The 23,965-nt window shown below is 39.7% G+C and overlaps 1 protein-coding gene across 1 annotated transcript in view; it reads left to right on the forward strand.

The window, feature by feature from the left end:
• The window catches only part of LOC105230717 (uncharacterized), a 196,429-nt gene that overhangs the window by 17,963 nt on the left and 154,501 nt on the right, over positions 1 to 23,965 (forward strand). Inside the window, 3 exon segments of the mRNA XM_049453375.1 lie at positions 1,384 to 2,222; positions 20,587 to 20,694; positions 20,805 to 22,904. Of these exon segments, the coding sequence (XP_049309332.1) occupies positions 21,329 to 22,904 (1,576 nt within the window). The 5' untranslated portion in view covers positions 1,384 to 2,222; positions 20,587 to 20,694; positions 20,805 to 21,328.

Here is a 23,965-nt window from a genome sequence, read left to right on the forward strand (position 1 = left end):
CCCGCTACTTCTGTTGCACATAATGTTGCATGCATGTACATATGTGTGTGTCAGCACCCGCGGAGGGGGTGCCACTAAGATGGTGCAGTCAAAAATATTGTGAGAGCAAAAAGTGACAACGGTGAAATAAGAAATCGACAGCTGCGCGCCCAGATAATCTCAGTAAACCGACCCGAAGTGCAAATTTCAATAAACACTTATTCATATACAGTGGCATATGTGTGTGTGTGTGTGCGTGTGTTTGCGTGCTTTTGCGGGAAATTGAGAAAATTGTCAACGAAAATTGTCAAAATGCTTTTCAACTGGCTCAGTCTAATTTCGCTGCTGAGATCACTTGGAACGAACGAACGAGCGAACGCGACCAGCGCGAATGAGCTGCGACAACAATAACAAACAAAAACAAAAACATAAAATAAATAATAACCAATGTGAGGTAGCGGAGATAGCAACACGGCACGGGTCTTGAATCGAAAAACGCTTTTCCTCCACACAACCGTTATTTGTGGTGAAAATTGATTAAAAAAATGTTGACGATATTATTGGTGGATTTCACAAAAGTAATCAATCGCCTTTGACTTGTTAAGAAACAAACAAAACCAATTGACAAGTTGTTATATAAATCAGCCGAAAAATTAAGAAAAACTCACTGCAAGCTATTTTAAGGAACTGGCTCAGTTCAAAGTGGAAAATGTGAAGAATTTATTATTTTTTGACTAAAACTTATTGAAAAGTGAAAATTGTAAAAATTTCCTCGGCGAGCAACACTACTCTTATAAATAATGGTTTATTGAAATTATGATTGAAAAAACTAAGGTTTATAAGAAATCTGAAAATCTCGTTTGTATATAGAATTTTTTTCATATATTTTATTCCTTCAGTGTCAGAGATGGACATGTTAGATTAGGCCAGCCACTCTTAATTACTTTGCTTTTGGATTTCTTCCAGCTTTAGTGAAAAGAGTGTAAGACACTGAGAACTATTGGCTTCCTTAGAGGGCACAGATATTTAAATTTGATATTCAAAGGTAGTAAATTAGTTTCCTTATCTTTGAAATTTACCAATCAAAGTCTCCGGACCTAAACTAGCAGCTTTTGTACTGAATATCCCCAGGTTTACAGATACTGAAGAAAATATTGTTACTCCGTAAATTTTTGTTAGGTTTTTGCGGAAATGATCTCCCTAGATATCTCCAATAAAGATTGCAAACGGCTCGCTTGGGCTTCATGAGCTCTACTCCCTTTGCATAGCCACTTGCAATCGCTCGCTCGCACAAAGCAACCAACCGCACAGCCTTCAGCAATAGCCTCCCACGGATCCGCGCGCAACGCGAACGCGTCAATGAGCTGCTGAAGTGCTAAAGACATTTTTTATGCCTTTCGCTAGCGTAAAAGGTGAAAATTGCTGAAGATTTTGTTTTGCGAAAAATAAGAATTTTTCAAAGCCAACGAGAGAAGAGCAAAAAGTGTTTTTCAAAAAAAAGAAGAAAAAATTAAAATTAAAATAAATAAGTGTGGAAAATGTGAATGCAAAATTAAGATGGAATAAAAATTTGCCAAGCATTAAAAAGCGCGTTGAGTGGCGAGCAGAATTTCGTTGTCGACGCAACTATTGAGTTTGTGTTTTGTGTATGTTTTGCAAATAAATCAACTTGAAGTGTGTGATAAGTGTTGGTAGGCAGACAACAACAGCAACAAAAGCAAAAGGCGTTGTACTAAGTCGACAGCGTCCTTTGCGGCGGAACGTGTGTGCAAGCGTGTGTGTGGGGCAGCGGCAGCGGCGCTAAGCAGTGGATCCCGACGCCGGGCACTTAAACAGCGAGACGAATGTGCAGAAGATGGCAATAAATCAATGAAAGTAGGAAGCGCCAAAGCGAAAAGCGAAAAGTGGATAGTGTTGTAAAAATAGTTTCGGAAGGCAAAAATACAACATTGGTATTCGAAATACCGTTACATAAAAAGTTAGAAAACGACGAGCGAAACGTAAATTATTTGATTAACTCGCTCCGTGCGCTTCGCCTTCTTCCTTAACTCCCGCTTCTGCCGGCCACCCAGCGCTTTGTTGGCGTACGTGTGCTTGTCGCCTAAATGTGTCGCTCAGCTGTCTGCTCCACAAGAACAAACACAACAACAACAAATACATACGAAATCATCTGCCACAGCGACATTGACGTCAGCTCCGCGAAAGTCGTGCAGTTTTAAAAAAACATTTCACTGGATTAAATGGTGAGTGAGCGTTATGTTTGTGCACGAGGGGGACGCAGGGGGGGAAGCAGCAATGCTTAAGAAAATATGTGGACGATTTGTTGGTAAAGCAGCGTACGCTGGGGAATTATACAGCACACTGTGTGGTGAAACATTGGAAACTAATAAATTATATATTTCTCCTCTTTATATATGTGTGTGTGTGCTTGAGTGTTTGTGTGCAGTTTGCTGCTTATTGTCACTTACAGCTGTCGCCGTTGAGAGAAATGGCTATTTAATATATAAAACGAAGATAGCGACGCCCTGATCCCTTCATGCACACATGTGTGTGTGCGTTTGTGAGTTTATTGAAAAGTAATTCATGTTTCGGGGTTCATTTAACTTTCAAAACTAAATTTCTGTTTGTATTGCACGCCCAGCATCTTCTTTATGCTTTTGAGAATATGCCGCCATATATAAAGTTGCTGGGCGGATTATGTTTTATTTACTCTGGGCTTTACTACAACAGAAATTCGAAATGAAATTTGTATTGATGTGCTTGAAAGGGGTGATAAGGGTTCGGGCGGTACTTTAGTAGCAAGCTTTTACATAAGCAAGCGATGCCTTTGTCTAAAACTAGAAGACACTTCAAGTTTCGGTCGGGTTTGCATTATTGATGAGTTCATTTGGGAAGTATTGCGGTAATTTATCTGATTTATTATTACAAAGAAAAGGTAACCCCAATTAAATAAGTGTTTTACTTTTTATTTATATTCTGCTTTTCCAGTCTTCAAGCTTTCAAGGCAAAATTTCAAATGAATTGACCGCATACCGTCGGCCACCGCTTCAGTGGTAGTGCGCTTTCTTCAAAGAATCGCAAATATTTTTAGTGCGTTTGTATGCAGGCGTTCCCTTTCTCCGTAATTCTAAATATACTTTGCAACCTGTTGAGATTTATGTCTTCAGAGCCGTTCCTTTGCAAAATTGCTTATCGCTTGACGTCGAAAAATTCTCTCCTCACTATTTATATTTTAATATATACTAACATCTGTGCTTTCACGCCTCTACATCGCCCCAACCATTAAGCAGCGTCGACAATGAGAGCTGATCAAATCATCACTGGAAAGAGGCATATAAAAATGTCGTAAACTTTTCTCGTAAAAAGAGTTGTAAAATGTTAAATTTATTTCTAAATAATGCAGATACTCGTACATAAGGGTGCTCCTTTTGCCAGAAGGATTTTATATTCCTTTCCATTATTTCAAACTAATAGTAATTAAGATTTCAAGGAAATTCAATGAAATATCTCTTAATTTTGAAAACGGATTGATGCCCTGGCAATTGGCTCTCCTTCTCTTCCATGTTATAAATTATATAAGTAGATATTTGCTTTCAATGAAATCTAACAAATACAGTTATAAAATTTTCTGCTGATATTTAAGAGCCACCTTAATGTGTTTCCAATTCTATATGCTTCGAATTGCCTTCATACAAAAATTTGTCGCAAAAATTTTATTAGACACACATTCACACAGCAAAGTATACTAAAGTGCCTATAAATACGTGCTCATGCATTTTGCACCTCTTCATGCGATGGCTTTATGCATGCCAGCCACATGCACACACACAATTGTTGAGGCATTTCCATACCGCAAATTAGCCACCTGGGCGTATGAGTAATATTCGTGTGACAAATACTTTGATTCTCGCGGATTGACGCTTGATGACGCATTCGAGTGCATATTGCTGAAATAACCAATCAATTTGTATAATAATGGCGACATTAAGTCACTATTCGAAACGATTTCGCGCGAGCCTATGTCTTTGCTCTTTAGACTATTACATAAATCATTGCGCTTATCGATTGAATATCGATTGAATATCGATTATTATCGACTATTTCTCGTGTGGCGGTGAATTTACTGAAAACTAAGAATCTATTTTTCAATGACAATGAACACGTCTACTTGTTTCCATAGGAAAATCTAAGCACTTTTGGGTTTTTGTTTATACTCCTTTTTCCTCACATGCATAGAGGCAAGGGAACGCATACACACATCCACGAGAATACGAAATAAATACCACTCACGGCAACTTTCAGAGCACTCAGCGAATGTTTGCTGTTTCGAGTAGATAAGTTAACATTTCTAATTCGTGGGAAAGCGTTGTGGTTGAACTATGTTTGCCTTCCGATATAACTGCGGTGGCCTCTGCTGTGCTGTGTGGGCAACTAGAATTAAAAGTTGGCAGCAGTAGCTTCCACTTGGCTTCAAAATGCGCAAAATCGCGGTTAGTGGTCGAGACAAAAGTGATAAAATTATTTTTTTATTAAAGTAATGGAACATATTTGCAACAATAGTTGCAGGTGAGTGCTCTTTTACAAAATCTTCTACTTGTTAAGGCAGCTCAAGTTTTCCCAAAAGTTTTCATTCGATTTCTCAACTAATTATGTGGATCATGGAACTGTTGCATTTAAATCTGAATAGTGAAATTTCAAGGCTCCACAATTTTTCTCAAAAGCCCTTTCAAAAAATAACATAAAATTTAGAAACTAAGGGAAACGATCTATGAAGCAAGAAATGAAACTTGATATAGATTTGATCTCATTTGGTGTGGACGTAGCAAGAACATGTGGAGATTTCTTTGGATTACTTCAAGTATTCATTTGAAGTGTTCAGATGGTTTAACCATTATAATTCTTATTTCTCTATTAGGCTAGTCTCAGCTCAGTTTTACAAGTTGATACGCGATAGAGTTGATGCAATCAAAAGAGGGTTGGGTAGCCGAAAAAGTATTTTCGCATTTCTAATCAAACTTAAACTTATTTTTTTTCATATTTATGCTAATAATTAAATAAACCATTGTTGTGCTACACAAACTGATGCAGCGTCGTCTCCGCAAATTGCATAAATTTCATTGGTGGCTTGCGTGGCATTCTTCCCTTTTTATAAAAAAATTTCAAAATATAGCGAATTTCTTCATTATTTTCACTCATTTTTGGACGACTACAACTTTTTTCAACTTTCCTCCAATTATAGTTTCATTTCATTTTTGGTTAAATGAAGCTTAACCTCACCTTTCTATAACTACATATATATTATGACACAATGTGATTGGCAGCAGGGGAGATACACTACATCAAACATATGTAATGCCAAAATACGAAAAAACTTTTTCGACTACCCAATGTATGTATTTGTGAAATATGTGCTATCAGAACGAAATCTGGCATTTTTACAAATGTAAGGAATTCAATATCATTGTCACGGCATACAAATCACAAGTTCTAATTCAAGGGCAATGTGGCCAACAAGAGTATTAGTTTAAATGAAATGAATTCAAAAAGTGCACCGTGTTTTCTTGTTACAATTTTTGGTTTTCACAAAAACAAAACTAAATTAATGTAGAATTTAACAAAGACAAAATAAAAGATATAATGCACAATGTTTACAAGTCTTGAAAGATATATTCAACTAAAAATTTAGAAGGAGCTCTTGAACAATTTTTTTTATAGTCAAAAATTCAGAAAAGCTGAAATAATACTGAAATATATGAACAGTATGAAAGGGGGTGATAACATCTACTTGTAGGTTGCTCTCACGACAGTTAGGACTGATTAATAGTCAAGACCTGTGAACGTGGCAGCAATCAAAATTATTTGTAATAATACAACAACACAGAAACACAGAAAATGTGTGGAAATATAAGTTTTTTTTTACATTTTTCCTTTAAGTTTTTGACCTCAGAAGTCGAAGTAGAGCTTTGTTTTCCAGGCTCGCAGATAATAAAACTTTTAAATGAAATTTCTGTAGCAAAAAGAAATCAATTATGAAACATAACTGCAAATACAACAGTATCTTCATGTATGTATGTATACTCATATGAGCACTTGGCCCGACGACAACATCAATTATTAAGCACATACAATGTGTTCGCCGCCAGTGTACGAGACATAAAAGTGCGCAATGCCAGCGTGGACACGAGGAGAAAGCAAATTACACTGCATTATTAATGATGTGATGTGTGCGTCAATGCAGAAGAAGGCTGGCTGTCTTCAATATTTGTACAATCAATAGCAACTGAGCTACAAGCAGACAATGAAAACCTCATTGTTGACATTGTTATTATTGTGTTTGTTGTTGTTAAACATTTTGCTGCTCATTTCCTCACACCATCACGTTTTATGATTGTTTTTCGGTTGCTGAGTGTGTGTGAGGTCGTCGCTGGCACTTGTGGTCTCGTCCAATCGACCAATCGAAGCGCTCAGCAAGTACAGGACAAATTCTTGTTATATAAGACAATAGGTATAAGGGAGACCTTGTGAGTATTTTGGTTAACGGTAGCACGTGGGTCTTTGATGTTCCAGTGATAATATCTCGTTAATGGCGACGAGGTCTCGCAAGTTGAAAGCCTGCCGAAATTTTTAACAGCAATTCTCTTTGTTTAAAGTTGTTTTGTTTCCTACGTTTACGAATATTTCAGTAATTTATGATTCTAGCACTCCCTTGTACCATTGCGCGACGAAGAGTCGAAAGCATTCATCGAATTTCCTGGCTGCCCATTCACCGCCAAGAAACGGCGAGACGAATTCCTTGCCAAATCATCTTGCCGTCTTGCCAAAAATGCGACCGACCCGCAAAGCAGTGCGGAAAGTCACAAGAAGAGCCAATACAATTTAACAATCGGCATGCCGCACTCGCTCAAACATATTTGTGCGAAAACAGAAGCCGAAGGGAAATATGCAAAACCAAAGCGGACGCCAAAAGTCTGAAATTATGGCGGCCTTTCAAGTGCATTGCCAAGGTCCTCAAGCGCTTACACATGTAAGTGAGCACACAAGAGCCTTACAAATTAGGCGCACGCGAGTGCGGGTACTTGCGGTTGAACGAATGACTGGGAGGCGCGCCATGGCTCATGCCAAAGAAATTCAGCTTTGTTTCCCGTTTTATTGCCGTTGACTCTTAAGCAGTTCTAAAGCAATTCGCTAATAAATGTTCACATTGAATGTTGGTTTGTGTGCTGCGCGGCCCATGGCTGCATTCAAGCATGTTGTAAGATATTTTTGTTATGTGCAAAATGTCGGTGCGACGCCGAATTTGGCGTTCTTGGCGCGCTTCATGGCATGCGACTAGTTTCTTTGTTTTGCCTTCTGTTATTGTTTGCGAATGCGAACGGGCGAGGTGCGCTCAAGGAGACTTGGAACAATATTACTTATGACCAAGCATATCAATTATGATTTCTACATTTTATGATTAACTAATATCTACATGCGAGAGCTTAAGCATGTAAGTGACTTGGTGGTCGTAAGAGAAGTGTCTTTAGTTACGTCACTGAGGACATAAGTAGCGGTGATTCCACAACTTTTCGATAAAAAGTTCGCGCTAAAAGCGGTGACAATTTCATTTCCGAAATCCGAATAAGCTCCGATCTGCCGAGCGCCTTTAATCTCCTCGAAAGTAGCGAAAAGTCGCCAATTTCATCAAATCATCAAATCCGGTGCATGGCATGTAATGGCTGTGTATGTGTGAGCGTTGTGCTGTCGTAAAAAATGCTTTTCGTTCGATTGCGCGCCATTAAAATTCACAGAACGTATTTGTATTAAAATGTTGTGGCCCTGATTCGCTAACGCTGGTTCACTGTTTAAGTGAAACTGTATGAAAAAATACTCGCAGACTGAAGCTGATGGCAAAAAGCGACTTTTTCACGTGAAATTTTATCATTTTATCGATGCTGTCACTGTAGGAGTAATTGGGGATGACGCTTGACAAACACGATGATAAGTGCAGTCTCATAACGGAACTGCAGCGTCACACATCCACCCACCCATCCACTTCCCCTCATACACTTCGTTGGCTGCTTCTGCCCTGCTTGCAGCTGCCGGCGTGTCAAGGTAGCTTTATCTCTATCTGCGTGAGTGTGTGCGTGTGTGTGAATGGCTGTGATTTTTATTCTGCTCTCACTTTTTTGTATCTCAATCCCTGGCGTCGACTTTGCACCAGTTACTTTTATCTGCAATGTCTTTATTGTATTTGTTGTCTGCTGATTCTGAAAGGTCTGAGCTTGACTTGTCAATTTGCATTGCATTTCATGTTTGTTTTTGTTTCTGTTTTGCTGAATTCGAAGACACTTGACTGGCAGCGCAGACGAGGCAGCGAAGCCTTAAACTGAATGAGTGGAAAAGCGGGCAAAGTTCGAGTTCAGAAAATTCGAGTTTTAAGTGCGAGTATCTAATTCTTCTAATTCACTGTTTTACTGCTTTTCGACATACGAATATGCCGTAATAATCGAAACGTTAAATGCGTGTAATTTCCCTCCCCTATGGGCATTATTTTCGGTGTGGTTTAATAGAAGTAAAAAGGAAGATCAGAGGAGCGGCATCAAGGCTTAAAGAAACGACAAAGTTATTCAATTCGCCATGAATGCCTGGCGCATTTGTTGCTGTAAAAATATGACAGCATTAAACTTTGCACTTAGTTGTCCTTAAGTGTGGGTCTCTGTATGTGTGTTTGTAAACAAATTCTTTGTTCATGCCTTTTGAAACCTTTTCGGTTTCCAAGTGGCGGTAAGTCACTCCTGCAATGAAGACTGGTTAAGACTTTTGAGTTTTTTAATTTTGTTAATGTCTCGAAATGTTTGCGCGGCGAAAACTTTTTCGTTTATCATCCGGCCTGAATGTGGCTCTAATTTGGTGTGAAATTATTCGCATTACGCAGTTTGCCGCATTGAAATAATGAGAAGTTACTAAGGCCTTTAATGGGCGTAATTGAAGTGGATTAATTACAGTTGATGAATTATTTTTTAAAAAGGTTATTCTTTCTTTACATTGACAAAATTTAATAACCATTTCATAGGTTACCCAACGAAAAGAAAAAAATGCTGAAGAATTCTTCTTCGTGTTCTGGACGAGTTTCTTTTAATATCATCAAGCCATTGGCTGAAGATAATTTTTCCAATCTGCTGGATACGGTCAAAGAGAAAGGAGAGTGGACGCTTAAAGCCGAGCCGAGCGCATTTTCCCAGTTATGCAACACGGAAATTGAGCTTTGAGCATCCAATCTGCGAATACTCTTAGTTTTCGTGGCAATGCTGTGCCACGGGTTGTGTGGTCCAGAAGCATTTGCAACTCGTGAAATTTTATGCATGAAATTAAATTCCGACAAATCCACACTGATAACCCTTCATAATCTGATAAGTGCTTGACTCTCTTTCACAGAGAATTGATGAATTAGTTTTTCGATGCAGTATAACTTCGAATTGTAATCGCGTAGCGGTGTCTACGCCAATTAAAATAACTCCGAATTAATCAAAAATTATAAAATTTACAATTCTTCTCTCACAACGTGTGCTTCTCTCACTTATAATTTATCTCAGCTACATTATATTTGTCTTCATATTTCTTCTATTACAAATTTGATGAGTAATCCTCAGAGGCATGTATTGCCAATTTTGTGTAAACTCTCGACTACGTTCACGCATAATTCTCTCAGCGAGCGCTGAGGCGGAACAGAAGAAAATTGTGGCGGAGTTCAAAAGACATTCATGTTACACATATGTAATTGCATGGGGATATTGAGACTGAACGTTGGTTGTACTTGCAACATTGTCGATAAAAGATAAGGCAGCTACAATTAAACAGTTATGCACGGCTCTCTGTGGAGTTCAAGTATAATTTTAAGAGATTCTTGGATCAGTCGTTGAGATATTTCCCAGTGTTTAAAATCAGCTGATTTTATTGCTGTACATTTAGATTTGACTATTTCTCTGTTATTTATGTTTCTTGTGCTACTCTTTTCTCTGTTTCTGCTTTGGTTTCGCTCGCTAGTGTTCTTGTCATATCTTTTGCCAAATAAATGCCAGCTAAATGGCAAATATGTGAAAAGAGGCACAGGTCACATTGAAAGCCATTTTCGGTAGTAAAAGCAGCAATAGAAGGCGCTCAATCCTCAAACAGTGTTCCGACAGCCTAGCCTCAAAGCAAGATAGGCACAGTTTTGCATACGAACTCGTTTTGTAACCAACGGTCTATGCGCTTATGAATATTGCAATGCAGTAACAGTCTGAGGAGGAAAAGGGTCATATGTTGCATGCAACACACATTCTTTGCCTGCTTCCTTAAGTGTGTGTGTGTGTGTAGTTACACTTGTTTTTGGCAGAATCAAAGCGGATGCATGATTTGCATGAAACGCTCTTGGACTTGGCGAACTGAAATGTAGCAGCGGTGCTCATGTGGGTGTTTGTGTGCGTGTGGTGCGCCACTGAAATGAGTAAGCATCCTTGGCTTGCGGCCAGTTGTGCGCGCATTCGTGTAAACAGCGAACATCATTGCCCAACCCCTGCCCTCCACCCCGCCCACCGTTGGCTTTGCACCTCCACCGATACCTTGATTGCGCCACAGCATGGCAGAGGCCAACGGCGATGAATAACTGAATTGTTTGTATTTGTAATTTATTTGTACACAAACAAGCGGGAAGAAACCACTTGTGGCGGGATGCCCCCGCTCCTCGAGCGAAAAGCGCAACGCCACTAACGCTGAGACATTGCCACGGCCGTGTGCATTGCCACTGCCACGCCAGCGAGCGCGCCGTGAAGCGATGCGTGGCGAGCAGGCGATGAGACATTCGCGCGGCCCATGGCCTCTGTGGGCGAGCGCGTGCATTCTGCTGTGCGACTGCAGTACACTCATGCAGCCACGTGTGGCATCCTTCTGGCTTAAAAATATGTACGTATTTTGAATTAAACGCACTTAACACATACCTAATGACGGAAATTTATGCAGGCATCTATTTGTTTGTTCATTTGTTCACGCGAATTAATCAGCGCAAATATTTATTTATCCATTTTCACTCGTTTATTCTTGTTTACCCATGAATGTGGATGCCCGCGTGCGGTGTGTGTGTGTGTGTGTTAAATCATTTGCTTTACTCTATCGTCGCTGAGAGCGTCGGCGTTTAATTTATATTCATTTGCGGGAATTTCATATCGCCAATGCACAAAAAAACTTTTGATGCGAAAATCAATTTTAATTTATTTAATTAATTTATGGCATTGCCAGGCTCGATATTTCGTAAAATATGCAAAACGTACGGGTAACACATATACACACTTATGTACATATTCATATACGGGCAATGAAATGAGCTATGAAATGTGTTTTCAATTACATTCGAGAGAATACCTTAGTGCATTGCTGGAGTGAAAAGGTTGAATGAGCTAAATTCGCAAATTAAGTTGTCATCACTTATAAATATAAATACTGAACTTTGTATTTAACTTTAATATTTAACCGAACTGAATGAGATAAAACTAATGAAATCTGAAAAATTCAGATAAACTCGAAATAATTTTTTACAAACACTTAGAAGGAAACATCGGCGAACCTATAAAGTATTTGTCGTAAATAAACGATTCTATTTTGCCATATCCGTCCATCTGTATGTACGCAAAGTACTTATTCACTTGTTCAGATATCGATTTGAGTTTTCTCACACGTCCTTTTCTGCCGAATTGTCGGAACCGCAGGAATCGGGCGAAGCAAACTGAGCGATGAAAATCAAGATCTTTGCAAAGAAGAAAGAAGAAATCCAATATTTTCTGAGGCAATTCTATAATCTTTGAAAAAATTTTCTAACTGAGCCACTATCGCATATAGCTGTCATAGAAATTGATAAAATCAAGTTCTTGTAGGGAATGCCTTTTTATTTGACAAACTTTTTGCCGAACTCGGCATGAGAATTTTCCAAGGTAACGGTAAAATCTTGTTCAGATGGGAACACTCTAGCATAAGGCTACCATGCAAACTTTTTCCGCTTCTTTACTGGGGCAGATACCGCTTAGAGGTTATAGCCGAGTTAACAACAGCGTGCCAGTCGTTTCTTCTTATCGCAGGGTGGTGCCAATTGAAGATTCCAAACGAAGCCAGGTTGTTCTCTAGCTGGTTCTTCCAACGAAGTGGAGGTCTTTCTCTCTTTCTCTGCTTCCCTGGCGGTTACTGTGTCGAATACTTTTAGAGCTGGAGTGTTTTCGAACTATGAACTATGTCAATGCCGTCGTATATTTCATACAGCTCAACGTTCTAACGAATGCGATATTCGCCGTGGCCAGTGCGCAAAGGACCATAAATCTTCCGCAGAACTTTACCCTCAAAAAATCGTAAGGCCGACTCATCAGATGTTGTCATCGTCCATGCCTCTGCACCATTTAGAGTTTGGTTCTTGTTTGTCGAGAGAGGACTTTACTTCTCAATTGGCTGCTTAGTCCAAGAAGCACCTGTTGGCAAGATTTATTCTGCGTTGGATTTCGCGCCTGACGTTGTTGTTGGTGTTAATGCTGGGTCCAAGATAGACGAAATTATCTACAACTTATACCAAGTCTAGCAAACCTATTCGCGAGTGCGAAGACTGTTTTTTCTCAGGGAAGTCCTTCCCGATCCTGACGGAGCTTTTGGTATTGCTCAACGACAGTTTACACAGACGTATTAGTTTTGCGGGGTATCAGATGGGATTACTATAGCCTAAAGCTGCCAGGCAAACCGGTCGATCAAAATCAAGATTAATATCGTTTTATCTCCCTTAATGCAATAAGAAATGCACCTGTGCAGGGTATAATAGTTTCGGCGCAACTGAAGTAAATGTTTTTTGTTTTTGTGTTATTCGCGAATACACATTTATTTTCACTATATATATCGGGTAGTCGAAAAAGCCTTTTCCTATATTATGAATAGTTGAAATTTGATTAGAAATATGAAAAGACTTTTCCAATGCGACTACCCAATGCATATTTTGCTTACAATTCTGTTCTGGGTATGATTATTGAGTCTGACGATAGCAAACAACCAGAATTCCACCGAAATTCGGAACGAGTTGCAACATTTCCTTTTATAGTTTTCACTCTCTTCTTCACTCGATCGGCCATTGCACTTCACAAATTACGCAAAGTTAAACCCATACAAATCAGAGAATTTTGTTCGCAAACCCACCGACGTTCATGTCCATTCACTCCATTCATTGCCACAGACGTCCTTTGTGCTATGCAAAGTGACTTATTTAATTCACTTATCTGCTCCTCCCCTCACACCTTACGCAACCAAATTCATTTCCGAATTTATTTACTCGCCTTTTACACGTCCAAACGACATTTAATGGCAACGAATCGCCAATCCCCTACAATGCCTCACTCATTCGACCACTAAATCATTCATTCCTGCAGCCATTAATTCATTTATCTGCAACTGCGTGGGCACGGCCGCCACCCCGCACCACCCCGCACCGCTCGCACATATTAAACTTGAAACATTTCGAATTTGAACAGCTGCTCAGAATTATTTTCCGACAGTTGCTGCCACAGCTGTCCACTTACAGTGTTTGTTGTTTGCCACCAGTTCAGTTGTCGTTGTTGTGTTAGGCGAGCGCCTTGTTGTTGCTGGCTGGTGAAAATTTTATTTCAACTGGCACTTTGTAGTCAACACAAAGTTTTCTCCCACTTTGTCTTCTGACAAACTCTTCTCATACACTTATTTTTATTAATATACATATACAAGTATGTATGTGTGCGTGTGTGCGCTGGTTGTGCGAAATTGCCGTCCGATTTGCCGCCCATTTGCAGCAACTACAAGCTTAATTTGTGGTCACAGCTCGCTCATACATGCGTACCCTCGAGCGGGCGGGGAAAGTGCCGTAGGATTGAAGTGCTGGCTGAGTAGTTTGGTCCAAAGCAAACTTGCCACTCGGCAAATTGTGTGAAGTTTTCACAAACTTTACTCTAAAGTTTCGTTGCGATTGACATGAGCCACTCGTCATTTTCTAAGTTATTCCTCAAAATTGTTTTTTCGGTTAGTTTTTATCCTCTTTGGGCAACGGTTTGTACGGTGTTTCAAGTTAACTTGTCCTCAAGTGTTCTTCTTGCTAAGAACTCTTTTTGACTTGCTACTTACTTGTCCAGTTCTTCGGGTGTGGTTTTCTCTAATGACGTTTTAATTGTCTTCTAAGCTTCTCCTGATTGGTGGGAATATTTGCAGGAGAGCACTATAGCATTTCGATGAAACATTCAGGTCATAGATAAATTGATAACTGAAATGTGTAAATGATGGCGCAAAAGGAATTAAGTCCAATATTAATATGCTTGAAAGGAAGGTAAATTTCTAAAGTTTATATTCCAATTTAGCAAGTAATCAACTTTGCAATCTCCTACCCCGTCATTATTTCGCTGAGGGAAAGGAGCAAGAATAAAGTCGAGCACTATAGACGAGATAAAGCAGAGCGAAATTTACTTACAAAAGACCACCAACCACCATCAGCTTAGATATTCTTCGGTTATTAAAATCAAGTAAAATTTGAGTACGAAATTTCACATTTAATTTTTTTTTATAAAATAATATTTTATATACTTGTATTTATCCCTCCAAATATTTCTTATTTGCTTATCGAAACGAAAGCTGCAGTTGATCGTCGAAATAAAGACATATGTACAAGAGCTCAATTATTTAGGAGGACTGGTTGAACACACGTTCTCATATTCGCACATATTGTTTCCACTTTGTTATTTCTTCATTTGGGTAAGTACCGTGAACAGAGCGCTTCCGAAGGCCATGTCGAAGCGCGTCAATTTCAAAGGAGCGAGTAAAATCTCTCCAACTACTGCAAAAATATTTACCTTTGCAAATATGAGCGTGTTTTGTTGCTATTGTTGCAGTTGTGGATTTTGTCCCATTATGGTATGGGTATTTACCGTTGTTGGATACCTTTGACGGCCGGAATGTTGGCATGACTGCAGCCATTTCCTGTTTTCATATCCGCCGGGCATGAACCACTGCCATACACACACACTCACCTACTGGTACTCAAATAGTTATAGTGGAGGGAGTAAGCGAATTTCAACATAACACTGATTTGCGGCCATGCCCCTCACAGAAAAGAAGGACGTTATGACCAAAGATGCCTTTTATGAGCGGCTGGAGTGCATTTATGACAACTGCCTCCGCCACGATATAAAAATTGTGCATGGCGATTTTAAGGCCGGGGTGGGCAAAAAAAAGGCCCAATCCACTAAAAGGGGGTCCCCATAATTTGCTCTAATTACCGTGAGATAAACCTCCTTAATATCGCATTTAAAGTCTTATCGAGCATAGTGTGTGAAAGACTGAAGCCCACCGTCAACAAACTGAGTGAACCTTATCAGGCTTTAGACCTGGAAAATCTTCTATCGACCAGACTTTCACCACGCGCTAAACCTTGGAAAAGACACGTGAAAGGAAGTGTGTTAGTCTTCCTCTACCTCTTTGGAGATTTTAGAACCGCCTTCGACAAATGAAGAGGAACAAGCTCTATGCCGCTATGTCTAAACTTGGTATCCCCGAAAAACTATTACGGCTATGTAACCTGACGTTGAGCAACCTCTCCGAGGCATTCGATGCCAAATGAGGTTTCAGACAAGAGTACTTCGTATAACGCGACTTATTCAATCCTTTGTTGGAGAAAATAATATGAGCTACAGAGCAAATAGAGAAGGCACAATCTTCTATAAGAGTTTACAGCTGCTGGCTTAGGCCGATAACATTGATACCATTGGCTTCGATGGATAAGTCGGTGTTAGGATTGTTCGAGAGAAAGATTTTACGTAAGATTCATGGTCCTTTGCCCATTGGTAACGGCGAGTATCGTAAATGAAACGATGAGCTGTACGAAATATAAGGCGACATTGATGTAGTTCAGTGAATCAATCTCTCTGTGTTTTAAATATGTTTAATCTGAATTGATTTTTTTAGTCTAATTAAATTCCCTACTTATTTCGGTTTCTCATGGAATATTAATAGTAGTATGCGATAGTTTTCCTGCAATTTTTATTTGAAGTATTAGACATTACCTTGTTTGTTCTCAGTCGGGGTGGTTGCCCCGTATCAGCCATGGAAACGAACATTTGCGATCGACAATTGCTTGGGGCCCTGGTGAGTTGGTATTCGCTCGGAGTAACTTATATTTAATCCTCTTCCTCCGGCAAAGAGATTAGAATAAATTTGAAGGAAGTGACGTTTTGTTTGTCCCACCTTGTAAGCATACTCAAGTTGTTTATTTACTTGTATATTATACCTGATGTCACGGATTGTTATTTGCCAATGAAATTAAGCGCACGACAATGACCGAGAAGAGTTTATAAATTTCGTCACGTTTGTTACCGTCAATGATATTAACATAAACACACAATTTTTGGGAACCTGCCATGAGAGCTTTGGGGTTCGTAAGTGCGTCGTTGTTATAATTTCCTGACCACTCTTTAAATGTAATAACACGGTGTTCAACGAACTGAAAGAATGTCTCCAACAATGCACATTCGCACACACACACATTACTTGTCACATATATGAGACAGTTGGCAAGTCTAACAAACTTTCAGGCCAGCCAAATATTTCGCAAACAAATATGGCCTAACATCACCGCCCGGAAAAGGTTTGCAGGGGCGTGTGAGGGACCCACCTGCTATGATTGCTTGCGCAAACTAGTGAACAGGCTGCGGAGGAGATGGAAAAGCTCTCATTTCCGGACTTGAATAGTTCGTGTTTACCTTTGCGTTCTTCCGATTAACCCATAAGTTAGCCCAGTGGTAAATTGCTCTCGGTCCTTGCGTTGACTGAACATTGTACACTCCACCAGCTAACTCCAAAACTTCACTTGTTTGATTTAAAATTTGGATTTAGCATCGAAGTAATTCTAACTGTTAAAATAAATTTTTATTTCATTTGCCATTTCAAGTGTCTTTAAATGTCGTTTGTTTAATTTGATCTTTTTTATTGCCAGAAAATACAACACAAATTTCATTAAATGCCTGGTTTTTAATAAAACCTGTATTGCTCGCCTTCACCATAAATATAAAATTGTACCGACGACGACTGGGTTCTCATGCCACTCACATGTCGAACTGGCTGGAGAGCTGGAACGTACCTTTTTCTGTCCGCAACACGAGCGCACTTGCCTTCGTAAGAGCTTTCAATTATGATTGCAAAGCAAATAACAATTTGCTCCATATCCTTGTCTCTGGAAGTAGTTTGGACTTGTTATTTCCCTTTCGCATAAAAGATACAAACATTTGCATGCATAATATTGTGTAAACAATTTTGAAATGTTTTCCAGCGCAGAAATTGCGCAACTAGAAGGATATCAATAAAGCGAAGCTAAAATGTGGCAATAGAAAGGCAGTTCAGAAAGTCCCTCCGTGGGGAGTGGGTATGTGTGTGAGCTCACCGAATGTACTTTGCATAAGATAAATAATTGATTTCCCTTTTTAGGTAAGTGGTAGTGTGTAAACGCTTGAGGTATTTGAAGAGGGGAGTGCAAGTGTACGCAGGGTATCTAGAATATACATGACATTCTAGGTACCGCTGAAGCTACCCAATTTGATTGTCATTTGTAAAATTTCGTTTCAATTTGAAATTGAGTTGAAATTTCAAGTCCTCATTTGCGCTGCGAATGAGTTTGCTATTACAATCGTTACCCCTTCCCCGCCATAAGCATCAAATTCAACACACTTTGCGCAATTAAAATGTCATTTTCGAGGATTGCTAATTCAGCTGAAGCGTTCTCTGAATGGCGCAGGTGTAGATTAGTGTCTGGTTTTCGCGAGGCTTCAAAGCCTCTGAATTCAAGAATTATAGCAGAAGAGATATATTTTAGCCTGCGATAATTACCTCCGTAGTTGTTGTAATAAGCCCGAATAGTTAAGACTCCCGCAAATTATTTGGGAAATTGAAGGATAATTTTATTTGCAGTGCAATTTGTCCAGACTTTGTTGTAATTTCCAACAGCTTGTTGGAAGTGAAGCGGCCACATAATGAGTCAAAAAGCTCACAGTCAACAAGAGACTCGACCGGCTACGAGGTCCACGAAATAATAATTTTAAATGTTCGCACTGCTTCGGCTATGTTCTTGGTTGGGTAACGGGTGGTACAAAAGCTTATTGACTAGATATTTAAATAAAGTTAAGAGAAAATACAAATTTGAGCGAATTTATTACATTTTTTAACTAAGCTGGACCCTTAAATATCCTTTCTTCAAAGCAGTAAATGTTCAGGATTCTTCACTATTCTCACTAATATCTCTTTTAAGGACTAATACGACTTACATTTCTGTATTAAAAAGGATTGTTGCAGATATTTGGGAAAATTAATAAGTTTTCCTACCAACCTATTCTTTCACGAACATAAGTTGGATACGCTTTAGTCGTTGAAGCACTTTTGTGTAAAAAATTATATGACGGACAGAAAGAAAATGGGAAGTGGCTGTAGCACGTCTGCGAAAAACGAAAGTAAATTAAGAGGAAAGTGAAATTTGCGCACGAAGAGCAGCCAGTTATCCAGTCGACGTCCAAAAAGTCTTTAATAAAGGTACATAGATATGTGTGTATGTGTGAATAAATGTGCGTAGGTGTAGTGTGTAATGCTTTAATGTAATGAAATTTTGTACTTAATAAAACTTGCGGTAAAAGTTACCGTTATTGCAAATAACCCACAAAAAGGTGAAAGCGAAATTACGAAAAACAAGAAACGAAACAGCAAAAGAAAGCCGACACACAGGTTATTTCACAGTATCTCTCCATATAATTGGATTACTTAGATGATGGTGGCTTTCGCTAAGTACTTGATTTGTCATTTTAAATGGCAGCCATATGCTATAGTGGCTCGATCTAAACAATTGCTTTAGACATTGCACTGTTTCCTTGTATAATAACTCAAATCAAATATGTTTGATGAGATATCTTGTTAAATGAAAATATTTCTAAACAACCGATAACAGTTTTGTGGTATGATTTGTCCTTTGCTTCAAAACTTTCTTCCCAGTGAGCATTCTTATAAGTTCTGAGAACTGAGAATATTCACTGGGGGGCTAGATCTGAGGAATACAGTGAATTTGGAAGCAATTCGAAGACCGATTCATGAATTTTTGCCATCGTTTTAACTGACTTATGACACGGTGAATTGTCTTAATGAAACATCACTTTCTTTTTCTTCAAATACGGCCGTTTTTTTACAATTTCGTTCTTAAAATGATCTTGTAACAGCGACTATGTTAATGATCCTATCTTTCTCAAGGTAGTCAATAAATATTATTCCCTGCGCATCCCAAAATACACACGCCTTAATCTTGCCCGGCGATTTCCTCGCTTTGTAGCGGGTTCATCGCGTGCAGTTCACTCGGATGACTATCGGTTTGAATTCGGAATGAAATTATGAAACTATGTCCCATTTATTATTACATATCGACACAAACAGTCGGGTTTATTAGGCTTGAACATCTCCAAAAACGCCTCGAATCATCAACTCATATTTGTATTTGGTCAAAAGTGAGCTCAGCCAGCATCCACTTTGCAGAGAGTTTTCTCTACGGACATTCAAAATTATTTTGTGAACTTTTTTGGTGATTTCGTCGATTCATCGCCACCGTTATCGGTGCTCATTCCACATTGCCTTAACTTGGTATGAAAATCTTTGATGGTTGCTTTTCCTGGGGCAGTGTTCGTAAACTCGACATCAAGCCAAGTTTTTGCTTCAACTCTATTTTCTCCTTCAAAAAGCAATATTTTATGAACACGTGAACTTTCTTTTTAACAATTTTCCTTTTTCACTTTATTATTGTGTATGGCTTCACCAAAAATGATATAATTCCCAAACTAATGATCCGATAGCTGTCACACGCGACTTTTGAAGGTTAGGGCTAACCAAAAATCATAAGGCTCTAAACCTTGGATCGCCATCTTTGCATTATGCCTGTTAATAAAAAAGAAAGTTAGAGAACAATGCGTAGTTCCTATAACGGTGGCCATATACTGTATTTAGCAAGTGCCGGAATGAACTTTGCTGGCAGGTATGAGCTACATAAAAGTTGAGCAAATTGTGCGCGACGCCTAAATGGATTCGCAAAAGTTTTATGCTTTGGTTTTGCTTTCGTTACACTTTGTTGTCTCGGTTATTAGCTGGCTTGGAACTGGGAGCTCAACATCCAGCACAAGGCACATTGCCGTTGTGTCGGCAAGTACTGCAAATGCTTAGTCGACACGCATACACGGTTACAAATTGGCGGCCATCTCATGAAACAAGCTGAAATTACCAGCGGAAATGTGCTCTAATGGGGAGCTAAGCGCCAGCGTATGTTTCATGACGATTCTGGTTAGCATGTTTCGGCTTATTTAAGCCACTGGCAAATCTATTGAGTCTCTCACTTTAAAAATGGCTTCGGGAAAAAATGTCTCACAACTAGAAACCAAACTATTTACCAATTAACTAAATATTTTCTTATTTCTTGCAATTAATTTTTTAATTAAAGCATTGAAAATAATTAATAATTATAATTGAGATAATTAAGCTTAATAATTGTTTGTATTATGCTAAATAAAAACCTAATTATTTTGGTGTTTTTTCTTTCAGATATCGATCAATATGCAACGCTCTAAATGACGACGACACCTTTGAACGACGGATAGCGCGGGATGTCTCAGTTTTGTTTGTGATATTTGCTTTCCCTGAGTTAAAGACGTACGTTAAGCTTAAGTGAGCTTGTCGTAGATACATATCTACATATGTTGCTAAATGAGTGTGGATTCATATTTATTCTTTATACCGTCTCCATTTATATACTTTTATAGATGTTGTGATTTATCTGATTTTTTTATTTGAAAAAGTCTTTAGTTGAAATTTAAAAAAAACAAATTTTGAGTTTAGCGGTTTTTGAGAGCAAAAACCAAAACGAAAAAAGACAAGCAAAGAAACAACGAAGACCAGAACAACAATAATATATAACTACTTTAAGTAATTTAATATTAAAAAATCTGCATAAGTAAATAATCAATACCAAAGATAATTTTAAAATAAAATATAACTTTAAGAATACAAAAGTATATAACTAATAGAATATACAAAGGGAATAGGCTTTAATAACCCGAGAACGTAAGAGCAAAGTGATAACTATACTTAGTATACATTAAAGAAATATCCACCAAAACATCCCATCGAGCATATAAAAGACAAAAATCTTCAACTAAATCTGCCCAAAGTGTTCCCTTAAGCTCTAGTCCGTCCAGATATCAGCAGCAGCTACTCAATCGCAACTGTAAAGGCGGAGAGTGTGTGAGATTCGCGGAGTCACCATGTCACATGGGGGCGGCCAGGAATGTTTGTGATATTTCCAGCTGATGAACTCATTTTGATGACATATGGTCCCGCCATACCACGTCTAGCACCACGACCAACACTCGACTGTCTGCGTGAACCCGAAGTGCCAATTGAAATACCACCAAGATCATTGCCACCGCCGTTACCGTCGGCAATCGCCACCACCACTGATACAAACAAAACAACAACTAATACAAGTGCCGTAACCGCGGTCGCCACAAACAGCAGTAGAACTGCCGCCAGTCAAGGTGTTAACAGCAGTAACCTCAGCAGCGCCAACACCACTGTACCAGCACACAACTCGTCTGCGTCGCGATCCTTGAATAGCGGCGCGCCCGCCGCTGCGCCAGTCTTCACCACCGCCTTCACCTACGATCCCAGCCAACCAGCCCAAACCACTTCACAGCTACCCGCCTCGAACTCCCTACCGCCAACGCCAACTCGTCGCAGCTCACGCACATCGCGCACGTCCCTGACACATTCGGCTTCGGCCGTGCCTGCACCGGACGCAGCCACCTCCAAGCGTTCGAGTGTACGGAGCAACAGAAGCAACCGCAGTGCTCATCAACAGACGCCGCCGTCACCGACGCAACTGCAACATCAGCAACAACTGCTGCTTTTACAGCAGAAACAACAAGAGTACCAACATCAGCAACTACTTCTACAACAACAACATCAGCAGGAGGAACAGTTATTGCGACACTTGCAAATTCAGAAGCATAACAGTATTTCCAAGCGATCCAACAACTCAGCCACAACCAGCCAAATGCAGAACGATGCGACAGACAGCTCGCGATCGATGCAGGGCCGACAAGGCGGGCCAAGACCGACGCTAGAGCGCAGTACAGCTATACGCGGCACCACACCGCAACGTGGTCTTACGCCCCAGCGTGGAGCGACACCACAACTGAGCTATGAGACGGAACAATTGGACGAATATGCGGGCGCCACATCACTTGGAGGAGGTGGTGGACAGCTGATTAGTGCGCGCGACCGTAGTCCAAGCGTATTTCTCGAACCACCTTCGCCCGATCCAACACAGATTATTTACGGCCCAGGCTGGGGTCGACCGATGTCACCGATGGATCTGCCACCAGAACCGCGGCCTAAGTCCCCCACGCCAAGCAAATCGTCTCGTTTGCGTCCAAAATTACATTTGCCTTTAGGCAGACTCGGACGTTCTACCTCAACCGATCAGCGCGAATCGAATCGCTTGAAGGAAGACCTACAGCTACTTGTCGATAACCCAGTTTTTAATTGCGAAAATTTGCGACAGCGTAATTTCGATGCCTTCTTCGAGTCGGGTGAACCGAAGTATAAACTGCAACCGATGACGCCGAACTCGGCTCCTACCGGTTCCTTATCGAGTGCCAGCAGTCAGTATTCACCGCAAATAGATGGGCGTAGCACAAAAAGTGCCGGTGGAGGCGGTGGTGGGGGCGGTTTGTTTGCACCCACGCCAAATGAAGGCAAGACGGCAATGAACTCGCGATCACGTTCCACCGAGCAACCAGTGTCACCGAACCGCGAAAGGCGTGCGGCGTCCGTTAGTAGTGGTGTTGTGCCCCAGAAAGGTGACAGGTGCCTTCAAAACACACATTCTTTTACAATAACTAATCATATTAAGATTTACTGTTTTGCAGTTCAAGAGGCTTTTCTAAAATAAAATAAAAAATAAAAATAAATAAATAAATTGAAATCAAAGACAGATCATTATCAATCAAAAGAGATTGCTGAATTAATAGTTTGAAACAGTTAAAGAGAATGAACTGCGTGCATCAAAAAGATTTGAACGAAATTCGGAACGACTTGAACCTAACCTCAAAATTTGTTACTCTTTATTGCTTTATTTAATTAACCGCTAAATTAGTCTACCTTTGATTTGGTTTTTTGTTTGGTGTTGTTGTTTTTTGCCCCACTAATACAATGCTTTGACGAAATAAACACATACCAAATGGAAGGATATTCTTCAAAAGTCACTGAAATGATTTTAATGGGAGTGGGATGAGAGAGGGATGTGGAATGGCTCTGCGGAACCGCCTCTATGTAGGGTAAAATTTTGCCTACAATTTTGGAGTCCATATCTGTTATCCCATTATAGAAGGCAGCAAGAAATGTGCGCAATGTATTTTGCGAAGTGTTTTGTGGTTAGACCTAAACTTCAAAGACATTTGTTGACTTTGTCAGCTGTCGCACAAAAGTCTTTGGAGTTGCAGAAACTTGAGTTAACCACTTGGGAGTCTGACCACGGCTAATATTCTTCGAGCTCTGTGCCAGGCGAGCCAACCATTCGTAAGGTTATGTTGAAATGAGCAAGTGAGGGGGTCACTGGATTATAAATTAATACCAAATACTCTTTGTGTAGTTTTTCGTGACCACTCGCCAAATATGAACCGAAACTTTAGTATGCAGTTCTTTTCTAAAAGTTCTCCACACTTTTCTATAAAACTTATTTTAGTTGGTTTTATCAAAATTTTTGAGGTCTTAATGAAAGGGTATCAAGTTATGGGTCCACAAATTTCTCTTGGTTTGGGAAAATGTCATTGAGAGCCAACGTCGCTGCTATTGTATTCTATAATTAATGCCTTGCGTCACACAAGTTGGAGTTATTTAGTGTTGTTGTTGTTATTTTTTT

This window comes from Bactrocera dorsalis, chromosome 3, assembly GCF_023373825.1.
Source record: "Bactrocera dorsalis isolate Fly_Bdor chromosome 3, ASM2337382v1, whole genome shotgun sequence".
NCBI classification, from domain to species: domain Eukaryota; kingdom Metazoa; phylum Arthropoda; class Insecta; order Diptera; family Tephritidae; genus Bactrocera; species Bactrocera dorsalis.